A 19,952-nucleotide genomic window follows, 5' to 3' on the forward strand; every position below is an offset into this window, starting at 1 on the left:
GATTGAATTGAGATGTTTAGTTCAAGGAAACAAAAATAATTTGTATGAAACATTTGAAGTTATTTATGATTACATAATATTACTCCATTTGTTTAATGTTTATATTTCACAATTTTACTGTTGTCATTGAGAAAATTAAATCTTAATTTGGATGTCAGAATATTTGTTTGAACTTACACAAGTTTAAAAACCTGTTAAGTTATTCAATACTATCAATAAAGAGGGGAAATTAAAATGAAGGCTGATTGAGTAGCCGCTTAAGATTCTGCATAAGTTGCCTCCCTACATACATGTGTTGCAAGTTCTACCTTTGTGTCTCTAGTTATTAGCATATAAACTTCACAATGAAAATGTTTATAATAATAACTCTAAAAGTTTATAATTTGATAGAGAATAAAGTTTAATTCCAAGTTTAGCTATTTCTGAGGCTAGAAAACTCATTAAACATTAGTTTCTTACTCTATACTAGTAAATTCTCCTGTAGTTACTGAGTTTTTTTCCTTTTCCAGCTCCAAATGTTGCACCCAATTTTACTGTTGAGGATACATCTGCAGATTCAATATTAGTAAAATGGGAAGATATTCCAGTGGAAGAGCTGAGAGGCTTTTTAAGAGGATACTTATTTTACTTTGAAAAAGGAGAGCGAGACACATCTAAGATGAGAGATTTAGAATCAGGTAAGTAAATTAGTTAGTGAGAGTAGTGTTCCTTAGAAGTTCCTCATAAACCACACAAAAAAGCAAGGGAAGTGCTGCTGAGAAATTCTCTGCTGGTTTCCAAAACTGTCTGAAAATTAGGGAGATGAAAATGCATGAATATGAAATTTTGAGATTGTGGTATGTGGTAAGTGACATGTATGGTCTTTCAGAAATCATTTAAATCATTTATTCTGAGGCCTTTGATTTATAAGCCCTAAATCACAGAGTCCATCTCTTATACTAGTTCTGCTGCATGATGATCCATAACATAGCATTTTATGAGGTTTATTTAAAATTAAGTCTTTCTGTACTTAAAATAATAGAGGGGAATAGTGGAGGAACCTAAAAATGGCTTCAGAGTGTCAGCTGTCATCTGACAAAGGGCCATCACACAATTAGCCACAGCCTTAAGCCAAGAAGTTTAACTGACTTGATTGTTGATGTGAATCTTTAACCAATGGTAAGTCTAATACGTTCAGAATTCTCAGATTTTCAAATAGAGGAATGTTTATGCAGAATTGGTTTTTCCCTGAATTATGTTTCTGTTGGGAGTCAGGTATTTATTACTTGTAGCCACATAACAGTTTAGTCTTTTCAATTTCAAAGCTTCCATTTCCTATAAGTAACAATTTTAATTATTGAATGCTTTTCGGTCAAGTAGAGAACAGCAGCAGTGCAGGAAATGTTGACCGGGCATTAGCGAACTCACTTCCCAAGAGATGCCACATTAAACGGCGCTCCCCAGATCAATGGTTCTGCATTTCCTGACACCTCAGAGTTGCCTGTGGATGAGGAAACCCTAAATACCAAATTCTACACATATCCAGGGTCTAGTGTAATTTTCAAGTGCTCAGAAATTTTACACTTGAACAGTTAAAATTCTAGCATTTAGACTTCTAGTTAGACATGGTGGGTGGGTCACTAGAATTAGAGTAAAATGCTCATAGTCAGGAGTAGGGTGAATGGCAGCATCCTTGCCATCCCCGTCTTGTGGTTGTGGCTTTTCATGCTCTGAGTAACACAGAGAAGTGGCTTTTATTGATTGCCTGCTTTGTGCCAGGCATTATTCTAGAGAACATGTATGAAAACTTCACACAGCCTATGAGGTATCTTGTGATGTTCTGTTGCATATTTAGAAAAACTCAAGTTACAGTGGTTTCAAACATAGGTCCAGATCACATAGCTATGAACTAGCAGAGGTAGAACTTGAACATGGCTCTGGCCAACTCCATGGACTCTGGTCCTAACAGTGGCCAACAGCCAGACTCACTTAACAGGGATGTGTTTGTGGCAGGCATGAGTAATCATTCGGTTAAAATGGTATAGAAATCATTAATACTATTCTTTACTTTTAAAATAGGTCGTTCTGACATAAAGGTTAAGAATATTACTGATATATCCCAGAAGACACTGAGAATTGCTGATCTTCAAGGTAAAACGAGTTACCATCTGGTCTTGCGAGCCTATACAGATGGTGGAATGGGCCCAGAGAAGAGCATGTTTGTGGTCACAAAGGAAAATTGTAAGTTAAATATTGCCACTGAGATGCTTTCAATACCTAGATGCAGTGTTTCTAGTGATTTTTGTTTATGTAGGAACTCCCCCTTTTCAGTACTTCACAATTTGTTGCATTTTTATAGTGGGTAGAGGGCAGTGTTAAAAGATCGTGGGATGATTTCACATTTATTCTTGTCAGTTACCTGAAACTATGTCCAAATGAGTACCTAAGAAATGAATGAATTAAGGATACATCTGAACCTGAAAGTCATGTTGAATTTATATAATAGTCAGTCGGTTTAAAATTTTTTGCCTGAACTATTCTAAATGTGATTTTTAACATATCCAGAGAAGAGTGAAAGAAATATCCTTTAAAAAAATGTGTAAAACACAACATTCATCACTGTGAGATGGAAAGTAGAGAAGAGCGACAGACTTGACTGTCAACAAAGAATTTTAGTTTGGTCTTGGGCTTATTCTCCACCCCTGAATGGGAGCTCACGTGCTTATAAAGGATCTGAGGATGTGGTTCTCAGCTGGGGATGATTTTGCCTTCTAGGGGATACCTAGCAATGTCTGGGGACTTTTTTGGTTGTCACAGTGGGGGTGCTACTGGGATTTAGTGGTTAGAAGTCCAGGGGTGCTGGTAAACTTCCTACAGTGCATAGGAGCATCTCCTCCCCAACACAACAGGGAAATACCTCCCCTAAACTGTCACTAGGGCCAAGATTGAGAAGTCCTGCCCTAAATAATGCAGTTGATAGTATAAAAATTATTAAATACTTGAGCAGTTTAATAGTCTTTCAGTGTCTGTATGGCAGTTGTTTTTTTCCCTTCAAATGATCTACCAACTTAAATATCTTATAATATGAATTTATTCTGTACTTCATACTAAAAATCAGAATCTTAATATTTGCAATATTCTCTTTTCAGCTGTTGGATTAATTATTGCCATTCTCATCCCAGTGGCAGTGGCTGTCATTGTTGGGGTGGTAACAAGTGTCCTTTGCTATCGGAAGCGAGAATGGTAATGTGTCTGCATTTACTCTTGCTGCTTTGTTCTTAAGGGCATGATTATTTAGTTTTTGTGTTAAGAAATAAATATTTCTTATTTGATTGAAACAAGTAAAAACTGGTTTAGTCAGAATTAACTTTGAATTTAATATTAGGCAAGAAATGACATATTATTTAAAGGTTTTAAAATTAATACAGTAAAAATATAAATTTTCCCTACATATTTATTAATAATTTTAAATAGTATCACTTGTACTCACAAAATTATTTGCAGGCATAAATATGGCAATGACTATAAGCCGGATTAATTTAATAATTAAGATCTCACTTGACCTGGCAAACTATTTAGAAAATCTGGTAATGTATTCAGCAAATATGAATGACCCTTCCTATGTGAAGAGGGATAGAGTAGTGAACTAAATAAGCGTGGCCCCTATAAACTTACAGCACAGTGGGGAAAAATGGGCATTAAATCCATAATCATTCAATAAATACACGCTTACAAAGTGTAAGTACTAGGAAGGGCTTTGAGTGTCATGAGGCAAATTAAAGGAACCATGTCACGGGAGGTGGCCCACCAAGGCTTTCCTCCTGTAGGAGTTCCATCTGAGCAGAATCCAGAGCACAAGGAGAGGGAAAGAATGTTCAGGCTGAGAGAATAGCTTCTGTGAGGACCCAGAAATTAGAAAGAGCTTGGTCTTCTGGAGAAAGTGAGAACTGTTTGCTGGGTGAAATGGGATAGTGAGTCGCAGGAGGTGAGCGGATGTGAGCAAGGGCTCAGTGGGAGAGGGCACCTCAGGATCAGCTGGCGGGAGCTGTTCCGGGCCAGGCTCCAGGCAGATGGCTGTATTCATGCATAGACAGTGCTCACCCGCCTTAAAAACAATCTGTGATAAAGAAGGAATGTATTCTAGCAATCCTGGCTTTATAAATCAAAATAGTAATAGTTTAGAACTATAAAAGTACCTGTTTTGATAACCATTTTCTCAGTACCAAAAATCACATTTTAAAAATTATTTCAATAGGAAAAAATGGAGTTTAGAAGTTAGAACATGTCAGACTTACATTAACAAGGCTTTTTTCCCCTGCAGGAATTTCAAACAATAAAGTTCTTTTTAATGTCCATAAGTATAATATGGCACTGAGCAAATCTCATTTTTCTTTGCATTTAGTTTTTGCTCAAAATTGACAGCCTTTCTTTTTCTAATAGTCCAGAGCCTGTTATGAAAACTCCCTAATGCAAATGTGTTCCTAAGTAATCAATCATCTAACATACTGGTTAGATGAGAAATGCCTGTATTTTACTTTCGCCTTAATAGCACAATCACCATAGTAATTGTTCGTGTTCCATTTTCATAAAATACATAAGATAATTCTAGAAATAGAAATCCTGTTCGAAGTTTTCAGATAGGAACCTCTCAGTACATTGTGTAGAAAGCTCTAGTAAATGATCACATTAAAAGTAATCTTCCACTATTCTCTTTTAAGTATTCATATGAAATTCAAAATAAGCCTGATGATTTATTAATTTATTTGTTGTTTAATTGATAATATTGTAATTATTAAATGTACTGAATTGTCTTTATTTAAAGGATTAAAGAAACCTTCTACCCTGATATTCCCAATCCAGAAAACTGTAAAGCTTTACAGTTTCAGAAGAGTGTCTGTGAGGTAATTCTTTATTTTCTAACATTTATCTTCCAAGTACAGCATACAGCTTCCTTCTTTTAGTCTTTTGTGAAAAGTTTTTAATGTGCAAATGTCATCCAGAGCAAATGTATTAGAAAATAGTAGGAGAGGTATTGCATGAAGCATTTAGTGCTATCCTTAATCACTGTTTTAAAATGTATTTCTAGGGAAACAGTCCTCTTAAAACATTGGAAATGAATCCCTGTACCCCAAATAATGTTGAGGTTCTGGAAACTCGATCAACAGTTCCTAAAATAGAAGATACAGAAATAATTTCTCCAGTGGCTGAGCGTCCAGAAGATAGCTCTGATGCAGAACCTGAAAACCATGTGGTTGTGTCCTATTGTCCACCCGTCATTGAGGAAGAAATCCCGAACCCGGGAGTGGATGAAGCCGGAGGGGCCTCCCAAGTCATTTACATCGATATCCAGTCCATGTATCAGCCTCAGGCAAAACCAGAGGAAGAACAAGAAACTGACCCCATAGAGGGTGCAGGATACAAGCCACAAATGCACCTTCCCATTACTTCTACTGTAGAAGATCTCGCTGCAGATGATGATGATGATTTAGATAAAACTGCCGGTTACAGACCTCAGGCAAATGTAAATACTTGGAACTTGGTAACTCCAGACTCCCCTAGATCCACAGACAGCAACAGTGAAATTGTCTCTTTTGGAAGTCCATGCTCCATTAACTCCCGACAATTTTTGATTCCTCCTAAAGATGAAGACTCCCCTAAATCTAATGGAGGAGGGTGGTCCTTTACAAACTTTTTTCAGAACAAACCAAATGACTAAAGTGCTCCCTGTCCCTTCAGTCTGCCATCTCGATAAGCTCTCGTTACTAGTACTGCTGTGTCAGCACTGGGCACCTTGGAGGGATCCTGTGAAGTATTGGTGCACCATTACACTAAAAGTGTTAACACACTTTTGATGTAGTCTAAAAGCCAAAGGATAGCAACTCATAAATTCAGTCCCCACAATTCAAGATTTGGAACTATTTGTGATTAGAACCACAGAATTCATGTGTCCTACCTTCAAGAAGCATTTTAAGGCTATTACTGTCTAGTCCATACATGCAAACCAAATCCCTCAGCACCTGTGTTCTGTTCTGTTACTAATGGTTTTCTCATGTGTATATGTTACAGAATTGCAAGCAGATTTGCAGGCACAGGAGAACAAAGAGTAACAGATGATCTTTATTTGCTTGACAATTGCTCCATTCTACATGAACACCAAGCAAAGATTTTAAAACTTTCAACATTATTCCCCTCTATCCACAGGATTTACAAAATTAATATAATCTTAATGTAGTGACAGCTATTTAGTGTTTTGTTTGATAAAGTATGCTGATTTCTGTGCCTACTGTATAATGGTTACAAACAGTTTTCTCAGGGGTACAAACTTGGAAAACAAGCGTGACACTGACCAGCCCAAATCAGAATTGCATTTTCTTGCTTTGGTAGGTTTTTCAAAACCTTCCATTAATTTTTAGCTTTTATGTGAGCATCCCTTATCACAGCTAAGTTCCCTAGTATTTAAACCTAAATTTCTAAGACTGTAGATCTAAGTTTTTAAAAATCCAGGATTTTTTTGGGACACAAGTATCATTTTTATCAGTATAGGAGCAAATTCAATATTATTCATAAACATATAATCCCAAGATTTGCTATTTGAGATGACTACTAAGCAATATCTAGCTACATTAGCTATCTGTATAGTTCTGATTGCCTTCATGTTCTCCTGAGGAAGACCAGTGAGCCCCGGCACCCGGGCAGTGACAGCCTTTGACAACTCTGTGTTTGTAGCCAATGTTCTACCAATTGTGCATCTTACAGTTCCTCCCTCTTCAGTGATTATCAGCCCAGACTGATAATCTGGGCTGTTTGATCCAGGCCTCAAATTTTTAAGTATAAAACTAAAAAGATAAAGTTTCTTAAGGAAAAATTACTCCAGGGCTGTTTTCTATGAAATGTGATGACGTGACTTTGAATCAGTGGGCATACCTGCATGAAAGGTATAGCTGTTGCTTCATGTCCAAAGTTGTGTGTCTTTATAGCAGCTTCTGCCCAACCTTGGTTTTCATAAATGATGTCCAGAATGAATATGATTCTTGGAAAAGCAGAATGAAAAGTGAAAGTACATCTTATGTTTTCCCTGCCTTCAGGTTAGGTGTGCATTTTGTCTTTTGATAGTTAAGGCAAAAGTACTTGAAAATGTGAAGTATCTGTATAGGTCAAAATGTACCTGTTTCCTATCATCTGAAGTTCTGTAATGTATTGTCATAAGGAATCAGGGGTTTTTGGGGTCTTTTTTTTAGCTCATAATGTATCCTTACTAAAAACCAGGTTGTGGGAAAAAGCCACAGGGTGACAAGGGACAAAATCTGTTGAGGTACTCTGGTTTATGAATCCTGATTTTAATTGCTAGAATTCAGCTAAATTCCTGAGTTTAGTGACATATGGACATGTGGAATGAAATAGAATTATATATACACATAGTATATTGAAACTATGTAATCACTCATAGAGATATTCAGCAATGAAAAAATGTATCAGAGCAGAATCATTCCTAACAGAGTTTGCTTTGCATTCTTATTTATCCTCTTGGTCTCCTTCCCTTGGCCTCTACCCAAGACACTCAGATCTGGGACTGCCTTTTCTCCCTGTGGAAGCTTGTCGCTCCCAACTCTTGCCTGTGCCCCACTGGGACCTACAGATCTTGTATTTCATCTTTTTAGGATAAGTGTTGGTGAAGGTAAAAGTTCACTGGACTGAACTACACTGTACTGAGATAGTAAGAAAAGGCCAGAAGAGATAGTTTGATCTGTCATTAATGCTCATGCATTTCAACTGTGACCATCTGAATCTAGTGCCCTTTCTGGCCAATGTAATAACTCCGTCACCCCCCCATCCAAGACCTCACTGCTTTTCCTGCATGAAAAAGGCTCACAGAGTGCTGCTCACCTCTCCCCTGTTCTGCAGTTCTGAGCTCTGTGATCACTAGGTTGATGGGAAGCAGTTACACTATGTTGTCTGGGCAAGCTCGTTGTAACTTGCTATATGCTTGGGAAAATGTGGTCTAGGACCAAGGCCAAAGCATGTCCCTTGTCTTTCCCCACTGAACTGCAGACAGCCAGACCCATTGTGGAGATGGGAAGTTATTGCCTCCCACCCCCACCCCACCTGGGGATGGTGGGGTGGCTTCAACACAAGGAGAGGAGAGGGGTAGAGAGAGCGAATACTCTGTCACATGCCTGGTTGTCTGTGTCACTGGAGGCACTGGTGAAGACACAGTGTACCGTTTGTCAGTGCCAGACCATGTGCAAGTGTGAAAGGCAGGCTGATGGTGCTCATGCTTTGTCTGGTCCCATTAGCTCCTCCCTCCCCTGGGATGGGGAGGTGGGGGTCAAAGGCTTTGGAAGGAGGCGAGATATGTTCCTCCAGCCCTTCCTGACTGGAAAAATAATTGGGAAACCCCTCTCTCCTCAACTAAAGCCCAGTTGTTGGTTAGAACATTCTAAATGTCTGAACTAGAAATATGTTCCACTATGTCTGTTGAATAGGGCTTATTGTCACAACTCTTATAAACCAATTCACTTATAAGCCAATTTCAAAGCAAGCTTCACTTGTAAGGAGTGGACCTTCTGGTGGTCATTATGATTGCATTTCTCTTGTGAGTGGCTATTTTAAGTAAACTATTTAATTTACAAATACTCTTAGAACACTTAGCTAGGCTTTTGACATTAGATAGACCTCGTACGTATGTATTGCATGGATTCACACCCATATACAATTGAAGTCATCAATGTAATGAACCTGTAGAAGCCTGGATTTGAGAGTGTGGCCCCACGTGTGTGGATAGTTGAGCTGCTTGTCAATGTGCTTAGGTGATAGAGGTGCTGTGTTCCTGCAGTTTAGACCCAGAAGCAGCCATCATGGAAAAGTGTAAGCATGGAAGTGTCAGCTTCATTTTACACCAGCATTACCTGAACGGCTCATGGATCTGAAGGATTGCATTTAAAATACCTAGTACTGTTCCACTCTCAGAAACTGTGGTAAAGTCATATTCTTAAAGCTTCATGCAGCTTGTATTCTTGTTGGAAATTAGTTCTATAATTTCTTACTCGTCTTCATATTTAAAGATCATTACAGTCCTTTTGTATTTGAATAATTAGTTGTAGTATAGTGAAGGAGACTAGAAAATATTTTCTTCCAAAAGGAATTTGAAATCAATTTTATGGTATTTTGAAATTAAAGTACTCCCTAACATGTCAATATGCAGAAAATGTTATCTCAAATTTTTCTACTACTCAGGCACATAATCTCATAAGAGTTTTTTTCCTGTCTAAATAAGTTTTTACTGTTTTCTGTTTTGAGTCATGTTAAAATTTGTGTATCTTTTATAAAATGCCTTTTTTTTTAAATTTTGGAAGTAAAATATTAGGCATCTCAAAAGTCAAATGTGAAATCATTAGCTGATTACAAAGACTAGGTACATAGTAGAAGCCCAGTGAGTAATTTTTTATTGACCTAGTCCCATCCCAGAATGTGCAGATTTAACAGAGCTTTCCTGAAGGGGGGTGTGTATCAGGATCTAGCTTGTGTAGATCTGAGACTCTTGGCTCAAAGATGCAGATTTACTGTAGAAGTGGATCCACAGTTCAAATGAAAACTTAGGAAAGACTCATGTAAAAGCATCATGAGATATCTTATTCCTCCTCCATTTTAAGTGTTTATAGTATCTTTTTATTTGGTGGGTACACAACTTGGGATGTGTTTGTACCAACCACCATGTCTTCTGGCAGACCAGCAACACACTGATGTGTGAGCTTAATTGATTAATATAAGCTCTTATTCTCTTGATAAACTAGTTCTTCAAAGCATTTATTTTAAACTGGCATTTTCCTTCTGAAATAAAGTTTTATGGTACCATGCCCATCTTGTCTTTTACATCCAGAAGAAAATTTTTCACAGAAGAAATTGACTTATGGTTTAACTTACTGGAGATTTATCTTGTAAACATGATTTTAGAATATCATTGGAAATTACTGGTTTGAATTGGCCTATGAATGTATCTTCATGGATTATGTACCACGGCTATTAATATTTAAACTTACTTCAATAGGGTGGTAGGATTTGTCTTTTCAATTAGTGCTTTTGTCTCAACTATTACATGATCACATTCATGCTAATTATAATACAGATGAAATATTTGCAATGTCGCTTTGGAGGATTAAGGACAACATTCAGTTAATTGATATGTCAGGTTGTATTGTGTGTGGTAAAATTTCAGGGAATATGATTTGATACAGAATATATCCAAATCTTTATGATACTCAGTTATGATAGGATTCCATTATTTTTAACCATGAGTAATGTTTGTTTCTCCTATATTAAGAATGATGATACTTATATAAGTGTCCAAGTTATAAACAGAATTTATGTAAGGCAAATTCTAACTGCAACATTTTTATGAAAAAAGTGTTTTAAAAGGAATCTCTTCTGAATGTTTTTATGTACAAGTACCTAGCTGAAGAACCATAGAAATAATAAATTCAAAAGTTCTTAAATAAGTAAACTGAGAGTGTAACTGATTGAATATTAACCACATACAAAACAGTAATAACTTACATTATTTTTGGCTGCTATAACTGAATACCCTAAAAAGTAAGAGATGTGAATGGGGCGGGGGGCAGAGAATGAATGTATAATTGATAAGGAATTCATTTTTATTACATTTACATACATATTCTAAGACTGCCTTTGCAGTAGCTAACTAGAACTTAAAAAAATAAAAACTAGCAGGACAGATCTTATGCTGCTCTTAAGGCAAAAATACTTTGTATCCCTGATTGAATGGCTTGCTTAAATGTATTGAATTTCCTTCTACATTTAAAATGTACTTCCCTTTAGAATTATTCCATTTTAAATGGGTAACTTTTAGTTCCTGAACTTACTGTTTTTTCTAAGCATTCCAGTGGTGTATTATAAAAGATCACAAAAGATTTCTAGGTGATAATTTTCATTAAAACCTGGACAAGTTAGCTGTTAGGTTTAGCATTAGTATTTTTGCAACTGATCATAGAAAACAATACTGAATGATTTACATAAAAATTTTTTCCAAATAATCTGTCCTGAGTTTGATGCCAAAACTTTTCTCCATTATTTATGATATATCCTTCAATTTAATATCTTCCTTCCAATATAATGTTTAGGGAAAACATGCATATGTTATGAGTAGTTGAAAACAACACACAAAAAGAAACCCTATTCAGTTCATTATTGTGGAAGGGTAGGTTTGTGTGATATTCCATAATTTGTTTGGTCCTATTATCTTCTCAAAAAGCAGCATGGCCTTTTCTTACATATTTCAATTCAAAATTTCTTGAAAAAGATTAGCCTGGGTAGAAAGACATCCTGAGTTTGAGACAGCACCACCTTAACGGTATGTCCAAAGGTAAAATCATTTTGAAATGCTCAACTTTCCTATAGGAATATATTACCTTTTTTTCTCTTTCATCAGCTGGCCACAAGTCAGAGGTCCTGATAATGCAAGGAAATTACCATTTTTTAATTTTCAAAATTGCATTACAGTGAATTACTGTTTACAAAATACACATACTGTGAACAGATATAGTTTTTTTGTTTTTTTATAAGGTAGAATGAGTGTTTTTTTCAAAGGGGATGTTATGTGTTAAATATTTTCAGTTTTTTATGAATACTATTAACTGTTTACTAATTTTTGTTTGGTCAGGTGTATGCAAACATACCTGACAGATAGGGAGAAACTGTAGATCCAAAATTGTTCCCTTTTTCATTTCTTGAAATGTTACCACTACAGACATTTTTTAAATCTGAATGATCAGTTGTGATGTTCTGTACCTACAATCATGCTTAATCTTATAAGGAAACATTTAAATATACATATAAGGAAGTAAACTATAGATCACAGTATATTTGTGTGATTCCATTCTGATTCACAGAATTCTGATTTTAATATGGAAAAAAACAAGTCCATTTACAGAGATAACAACTGGAGTATGTTCTGCCTCATGAAAATTTGGAGGTTTTGTTGCCATTGCCAGAGTGGGAAATTGGACATTTTATATCATTGAATAATTTCAGAATTTAGTTTCCTTTCCATATCTTTTCGGAAAAACATGATTTTAGCAGGAACATAGAACATAAGTAACCTATTACTAAAACACATTAAATGTAAAACTAGTATGCTTGGCTGTTAACTTTAAAGATGTTACTTATGTTTGTTTTTAAAACATGCATGTATTTAACAATTTTATCATTGTATTGTCATGAAAAAATAAATATATTTTCTTACAACTTACACTGACAAATTTGGGCATTATTGTGTTTTTTCCCTCTTTTAAGCACTTAGGAAAATGCCTTCTGCTCTTGTTACTGTTAATGCTTTTGGTTCTATCCCATAAGAGTTATGATGCAGTCATACAGGGTTATGGCTACATTTTTAATACTTTATACATTGCTATGCCATTGATAGAACCTTCTGTATGTTCTATAAAATCTATATTCTATTTACCAGAGCAATTAGTGTTAAAATAATCAAATATTGGTAATCCAATATTATGAAATAGTAAGTACCAGTCCTTAAAGTATGGATTTTTTTTCCCTCTAAAAATAACAAATATTTCTGGAGATTCTAGGAATATATCAAAATTTTACTTCAAGTTATTTGGAAATAAGGTCATTGATTCAGCAAAAGCTCAGTAATTTTAAACATATATATGAAGTGATCTTAAATAGAATAAGGGGAGAAATTAAGTCTTTCGTCATATGTAGCCTATGATTACCTAGAGTAACAACTGAAAAGAGTGGCCTGTATTTAGCCTGAAGGAACTATAGACCCATTTTAAATTAATTGTGAAACACATTAGTATTTAAGTAGTAGGAGATCTCATACATATGTCTGTCCTTTAGGGAGATCTCAGTGTATAATTTGTTTCCCAGATGGTGAATTCTTGAGCCAAAACATATAGTGTCTCAACCCCAGGAATTGTGAAAAGGTCAGAAAGAGAGGAATGATGTAATTATTAGGGGAGGGAAAAATAGACATGTATGCATAGTCGTTTTTCCAATGTATAGTATTCAACATCACACAAACGTTAGCTTACAAACTCAAGTCCTTTACAAAAGAGCTGTACAAGAATTCGTCTTGAGTGGCCTATAATTTGATCCATCACCTTTCCCCTGGAGTGATTAACAGTAAAACTGAATTAAAAGTATTTGTTCAATGTGCAAAAAGCAGTGAAGCTGAAGGAAGGGTGTCTTGAAGTGATCTGGGATTAAATTGGGGATGCTTTTATCCCATAGTGGTTAGTCTCAGATTAAAGACACAAGAAAAGCTTTTGAGGATGATTATAATAAAAACTGTTCAGTGGAAATCATATTATAATGACTGCAACTGCAGTGTACTGTGCTACTCATAATTATCTGTCTGAAAGTTTGGGAAGGTAAGAAAGAATTTCAAGTCTTAGGTCAAATTTAAATCTTGTTTCCCCTCTTGCCTCCAGCCAACTTTACCACTGCAGCAGAACTGGGTCTCGACTCTAGACTGAGCCTTGGAAGGCAGCCAGTCTGTCTGCTTGTCACTAAAGGTGTTTGCACACCCTCCCTCACATTTTCCTTGAAGTTAGTTCGAGAGGCAGGAAGACTTGAGGAAGAAGAGCACCGAGCATATGGACCCTGCTCATCCCAAAGTGCCCAAGTACCAGTCAGACAATACATCCCTTCAGAATGTACCTGGAGTCTCTTTTTCTCACTTACTGTGTGCTGCTCCTTTGCTTTCCTGGTGGCTAATGGAGATTTCACGGGAGCCCAGAGCCCACCACCTTGCATGAGCTGTGTGGATCTGCCTTTGGGCCAGGTTCACCACCTACTACCTGGGCACTTTTCGAGAAGTCACTCAACCTCTTCCTCTCAGCTCTAAACAGTGGATCTAACCTACCTTTGCAAGCATGTTGTGGGGTTCCAGATACTGTACATAATGCTCCCAACAGATGTGGCATTGATGACAGATATGGCATTGTTACACATGCCTCTCCCTTGAGAAACCTCAGGGACACCAGACTTTCTGACCAGCACCTTTAAGGTATAAATGCCTTACTACCAGTTTAGATGCACCTTAGGTTATCTCAATTACCCAGAGAGGAGTTACACAGAAAAAGGCCTGCAAGATGCCTTGTGTTCTGCACTCACCTTGCTGAATGCTGTAGTCCACCTTTCTTCACTTGGGTAGCCTTCTCCATCCTCAGGTCCCAGAGTAAGTGGTGCTGACTCACAGAAATCTTCCTGGTGTCCAGGACCTTGTAGTTCTGCCTAGCACCCACACCTCTCCATGGCACCAAGCACAATTCTAATGCTTTACTTGACAGCAGGAAGTGAAGGGCTGCAAGCCTGAGCTTACCATAGTATCAGCCATATCACAAGTGTTTGATAAATACTCTTTAAATAATTATGCCTTGGAAAAAAAGTGGTTTGACGTGCCCCCCTGGATATAAGAAATAGGTTATTTTTCAGAGAGATGATGCTCCCGTGGCAATGTCTCCCAGCTGCGGGAAGACGGGAGTCCTCGTCAAACCTACGTGCCTCAGAGGAGGAGCCAGAGGTGCCCTGAGAAGGCCTAAGGCAGCTGCTTCCCCAGGTTGGCCCAGGGAAGACTGTTTAGGTGCTCAAGAATGTGTGGAATGCAGTTACCCTTTGTTCTTCCTCAGGAAATCTGCCTCAGCCTCTTATGTCTTTGACAACAGCAAATAAAGGATAAATGGGCTTCATCTGAAGTGACAACAGCTGGGGCCCTGCTCCCACCTAGGGTGTCCACACCACCCTCCCAACTTTCTCCCTGCTTTGTGATTTATTTCATTCTCTGGGTTAGGAGACAAATTGCACAACCAGCGATCTAGTTGTGTTCACACCTCTCTTCTCCGGTTGCACATCTGCTGCTCTAGGACACAGTCCCTGCCTGACCTCTCAGGTACTTGTGGGGAGGGAAGGCCCGGTAACGGTAAGTCCAACAGGCTGCACCCTGCTGCAGCCTCCTACCCCAGCCAGAGGTAACACCTCTTCTCTATCCAAAACTGTCTTCTCATAGGCCAGATGTCCCCACAGAGCTGGGCCCGTGGTTCAGGCTCCTCCAAGCTTACCCTCTTACAAGCAAAGAGGAGAGAGTGCCTTCCCAGCTCCCAGTGAGGAGGGCCTGGCTTGTGTCATATGTCCCTCCCTGGGCTAGTCACGTGGCCGCATAGAGGTTCTAGTCAAAGGCCATTATCATAGGAACCACATATTTAGAGTTGGAGGAGGACCAGTCCCCAAAAGGAAGGGAGGTGATCATCTTAGTGAATAAAGCAATAAATATTCACTATCGGCTCACTGAAGAAAACTTAGAAACAGATAAAAGGAAAAAAAAAATCACAGTCTCCTTATGCAGTATTAGCTATTTTTAACATTTTACTTTTTATCTTTCAAACTTTTTTCTATGTGAATGTGTGTATAAATATTTACACTTATTTTCATAAATGTTTTTATGCATATGTGTGCATATATATGTATAAATAGGTTATATTGTGTATTCTAATTTGGAACTTGACTGTTATTTAGCATATTTTTAAAATATTTTCACATCAATAGAATATTTATATGGCATTATTCTTTTGTGGATATACAAAACTCCAGGGTATGGATGAATTATTTAATTCCTTATTCAGGACATTTATACCATTCATACTGTTCATAAATAATAGATGACTGAAAGTCAAGCAAAGATTGTTTGGCACTCATTTGGCTGGGACTAAGAAATAATACTTGAATTTCACACTAGATGCCACTGGCATGTTATACTTGATCACTTCTAAATCAACTTCTGCACCACAGAATGTGGTCTTTTTCTACCAATTGACTAGTGAGGTTTTGACCTCATGCAGAGCTCTGCTTATAGGCCTCTTCCTCTAAGACGAGGGCGGCCGGCAGGAGCTGGGAGCAGGGTCCGCCCAGAGCCCCTACGGGATGGCCACTGAAACGGGCAGCTGCCTGGCTCAGTTTCCTCTGCCCCCAGGGCTCCTCCACCACCAGATGAACTCCATCCTGGATCCTCACTCATTGGTAAAGGGTCTGTGGATCCAAGGGATACAAGATTTTCAGGAACTATAAGCAGGGATTTTGAAATATTTTGATACTGTCTGGGAATAGAAGCCCCTTTATCTAGGAGTCTTTGACTCATTTAGAGAAGTAGCAGACTAGCACATCCTTTAGATGAGAGAGCACAGGACATAAGGTGCACCTTGAAAGGAATCTGGTTCCAGTGAGATATTGTCTGGAGGTGGGAGAGCCTGGGAGTTTGCAGCAGTGGGGGCCTTGGGCAGGCTGTGTCTGACTGAAGGTCAGGGTAAAGGGTGGGAAAGTTCCACAGTGAAGCACCCCGGTTTTGTCCTCGTGGTAGGACCATGAGCATGTCACTCGGTTTTCTGGGCAGCTGTGCCCCTCTGTGCTGGCTGCTGTTAACATCAAACGTGTGACTGTTCTTTGACCGTAAGGTTGAAGTGCAGTTGCTCATTGGGGCTATCCCAGGAGCCAGTCCGTGTGGATGGGCTGCATTAGTCACCTTGCTGCCTGGAGAGAGCTTCCTGTAAGCTGGAACTTCCTAACCACAGCCTGTCACTTCCACCAGAGCCCGCCAGCTTAGATGCCTGCTCTCTTTGTACTTCCCTGTCTTACAAGGGCTGAGGCAGGCCGCTCACATTTCCTTTCTTTATTTGGCGCATGTTATAGAAATACCTGGTTATGATGCAGTTGAGTTCTGCATCTAGGATTTTTGGGTCCTGATTTGGAGTCTACCCTGGCAGCGTTCTCACCCCTGGGCTTCTTCACGATGATAGTCCTGGAGCACTGCGCCTCCTGCCTTTGGTGAGCTGATCACACACCCTTCTCAGCTAAGGGTATGGGGTCGCAGGGTACTCCCATACCCCCACCTCCACCTTCAAGGGCACCTACATGTGCTCCTGGACAGGACCAGAGCTGGAAGAGGCAAGGAAGGGGACAGGAAGCAGCTAACGCTTGTCCGAGCACCTCTCCTAAAAGATTCACTGACTTTCCACAGGAGGTGTAATTCTCTGCCTTTTTTTTGCCCAGCAGCTGTACTTCTGCAGGCTGCCCCTTGGAGCTCGCCTCCCAGGGAAGAACAGCCTTCTGGGGCTGGGGCTGGCTCTCAGAGCTCTGCAGGGGCTGGAAGCCCCACCTACTCTCTATTCTTCCTTTGGGAACTCAGTGCTAAAAACAAGTTTCTGAGAACCATATTTTTTCTGGGTTAAAGGTGAAAAATGCAGTGTTTCCTCCAAGTGGAAAGCACTGGGCCTGCCAGCTCTGGGCACACTTCCGAGGTCCCTCCTCCCATTGTGGGGGGAGGCAGCTCCTTGCAAGGGGAAGAGACAAGGTGGGCAGCAGAGGGGAGGCCCGGGGAGACATCGGAGGGAAAACTCCAGTTACTCTGAAACTAGGGCTGTTAGTGTATGGAATCCAGAGGCCTGTCTGCACTGGAGCAGCGTGGAGATTGGAACGGGACTGGGTCGTGAAGTGAAAAGCAAATAAGAGGGCGGGCAGGCAGGGCAGCCACTCAGAGCAGCTGCCGCCAAGCTGCTGCCTCATGGGCTCCTGGGGCAGTGTGGGGACAAAGAAGACCGCACAGACCTCCCTGAGAGAAATCCCACAGGGGCTCAGAAGGGACTCCTGAGGTTGGGATAGTCAGTTTTAATAGGAAAAGCAAGAACATTCCCTTTCCTCACCCCACCCCCATCCTCGCTTAGAATTCAAGGGATATCAGAGGAATTTTTCCATATTCTGACTGTGGGACAAAAGCTTTTCAGGAACCCAAGCTTCGTGATACTCTTCCTGGATGGGACAGAGATGGTGCTCACCTCCCAGTTCCCTGGCTACTCCCCAGACCTCTGGCTTGAGCCACAAGCCCAACCAGCTTCTTCAACATGCTTTTCAACAGAGTCATGACCCAAAAGCCATGGCAGAGATCCCATTCCCCTGCTAGTCCCTCCTCTTCCGAGTAACAGCACGGCTGCCAAGTATCAGGCAACAGGTGGAAGAATGAGGGAGGGGAGGTGGAGGAGGGGCGAGCGCTGCCCCATCAGGCCTGGCCCAGCTGGGTGGGTCACTGAGCATGGCACAGACCTCGTCTGTCCCAGTGCCAAGCATCCCTGCAGAAGACCTACCATCAGGGGCCCCCTCACCCCTATTGCACCACTTCCCTCAACAGCCAGCACGTATGACTTGCTGTGGGGGACAGACTGCACAGATGGCCCTGATTTTTCATCCTCCTTGTATACATGCCCTTTGCCAGGTGACTCAGTGGTTCCTCTCACTGTGGAGGCGCAGTCAATTTCTTCATCTCTTGGACCTGCAGACACTGACTAATAGAATACCGCAGAAGCGGCTCATGGCAGTTCCAAGCCGAGGCTGTAAAGGCCTTCCACCTTCACTCCAGAGCTCTTGCCGTCCCTCCACTGTCCTGAGGAGGGCATGTCTGGCTAGCCCAGGAGGAGGACAAGAGCTTCAGGAAGCAGACAGTCTCCTCACCACCCCAGCCAATGCCTTCCTAAATGGGCCAACTGCTCCACGTGTCAACAAGTCGGCTGAGACCAGAACCACCACCTTGTCAAGCCCAGCACGATGAGCAGAGCTGCAAGCTGACCGTTCCTGGCATGGAAGCAGTACACACTTACTGCGGCATCCACTGAGGTTCTGTGCATATTCGCCAAACAGCATTATTGCAATAGATAACAGATACTCTTAGGAAACTGGGGCCCCCACAAACCCAGGCTGAGCTCCTTTCAGGACTCCTGCCTGTCCAAACCCAGGGCCAAGTCCTCAGCTTCAGGACAGCTTTTTTCCTCAAAACCACCTCTGTTACAAACTCATCCCACATCTCCTGGCTGTTGTCCACTGAGAGGAGGAAAGAGCCTTGCTCCTAGCTTGGGACATGCTCTCTTACCCTGTCCACCCTGAGCCTCTCGTGGCATCAGCTCCTCTGTCCAGTTCTGCTGCTCTCTCAGCATCGGGAACCCTGTTGCCCTGACACTGACACATCACAGTGTCACCCTCCCCTTGGAGGCCCTTCCCCATCCCGCCCAGGGAGAAGGCGAGGAGGCTCAGGATCCTCCCCAGCTTCAACACCCAATACCAGCTCCCATCCCTGGGCCACTGAGTTTTTCTCTGGATGACACCTGCAGAGGGCAGTTCATCTGCAACACGACCCTTCTGGCTTCATTGCTAAAATCACAATGATTTTTTTTTTGGCTGGGGATAGTTGATTCAAAATGAGCTATGAACACAACTTTGTTATATCTTGAAAAGTACCAGTCCTTACACACTCCACAGAAAGGTGTTGAGGTCAGGGTGGTTGGGGGTTGGTAAGACCCCCTTTCTACCATGAGGCTTAGCTCCAAACCTCACTCAAAGGTGACCCATGTAGGAGAGGATGAATCGTTATTTTCAGTGGCGATGTTATTACCATGGTCCCTCTAGTAGGGACCCTGGTCAGTCACCAAAGGGTCTCAAGACAGGAGGCAGAAGGTTGAGGTACAGGTGATGTCTCTGGCTTATTTATTCATGTTTTGGAATTCTTAAAGTGCCTAAAACTGTGCTTTAGCCAAAGCTCAAAGTATGCATGGAGTAAGTGCTGCACAAACGGGAGTTCAATCCTGACAGACTAATTATAGGCCCTTATGTGAGCTGGATCATATTTCCCTCCTCTTCGGCAGCAGTGTTCACCTCACCTTTCCTTTAGCAAGTCCTCTCATGGGGATCTGCTGGAGAGCCAGCTGTCTCTGGGTCATGTGAGGGACTAGCAAAGGGGCACAGCCAATGGCTCTGAAGGAAGCAGCCACTTCTCCGGTTGCTCCGATGCTCAGACCATGCTGAGGGCAGCACCACCCAGCACAGCCTCAGAGATGCGAGTTGTCCGAGGGTCCACTTCTGGACACGGCCTTTGCAAGGATTAAATGAGTGAAGGACTAAATGAG

The 19,952-nt window shown here is 40.6% G+C and overlaps 1 protein-coding gene across 2 annotated transcripts in view; it reads left to right on the plus strand.

Annotated features, from left to right (window-relative positions):
* Window positions 1-12,241, plus strand: part of LIFR (LIF receptor subunit alpha) — a 71,604-nt gene extending 59,363 nt beyond the window's left edge. For both annotated transcript variants that reach the window (XM_037002327.2, XM_037002331.2), the window contains 5 exons: window positions 510-677; window positions 2,059-2,220; window positions 3,129-3,222; window positions 4,802-4,880; window positions 5,066-12,241. In XM_037002327.2, coding sequence (XP_036858222.1) covers window positions 510-677; window positions 2,059-2,220; window positions 3,129-3,222; window positions 4,802-4,880; window positions 5,066-5,695 — 1,133 coding nt within the window. In that variant the 3' untranslated portion in view covers window positions 5,696-12,241. The remainder of the gene's footprint in view (window positions 1-509; window positions 678-2,058; window positions 2,221-3,128; window positions 3,223-4,801; window positions 4,881-5,065) is intronic.
* Window positions 12,242-19,952: the final 7,711 nt, after the last annotated feature.

This window comes from Manis javanica, chromosome 1, assembly GCF_040802235.1.
Source record: "Manis javanica isolate MJ-LG chromosome 1, MJ_LKY, whole genome shotgun sequence".
Lineage (NCBI taxonomy): Eukaryota > Metazoa > Chordata > Mammalia > Pholidota > Manidae > Manis > Manis javanica.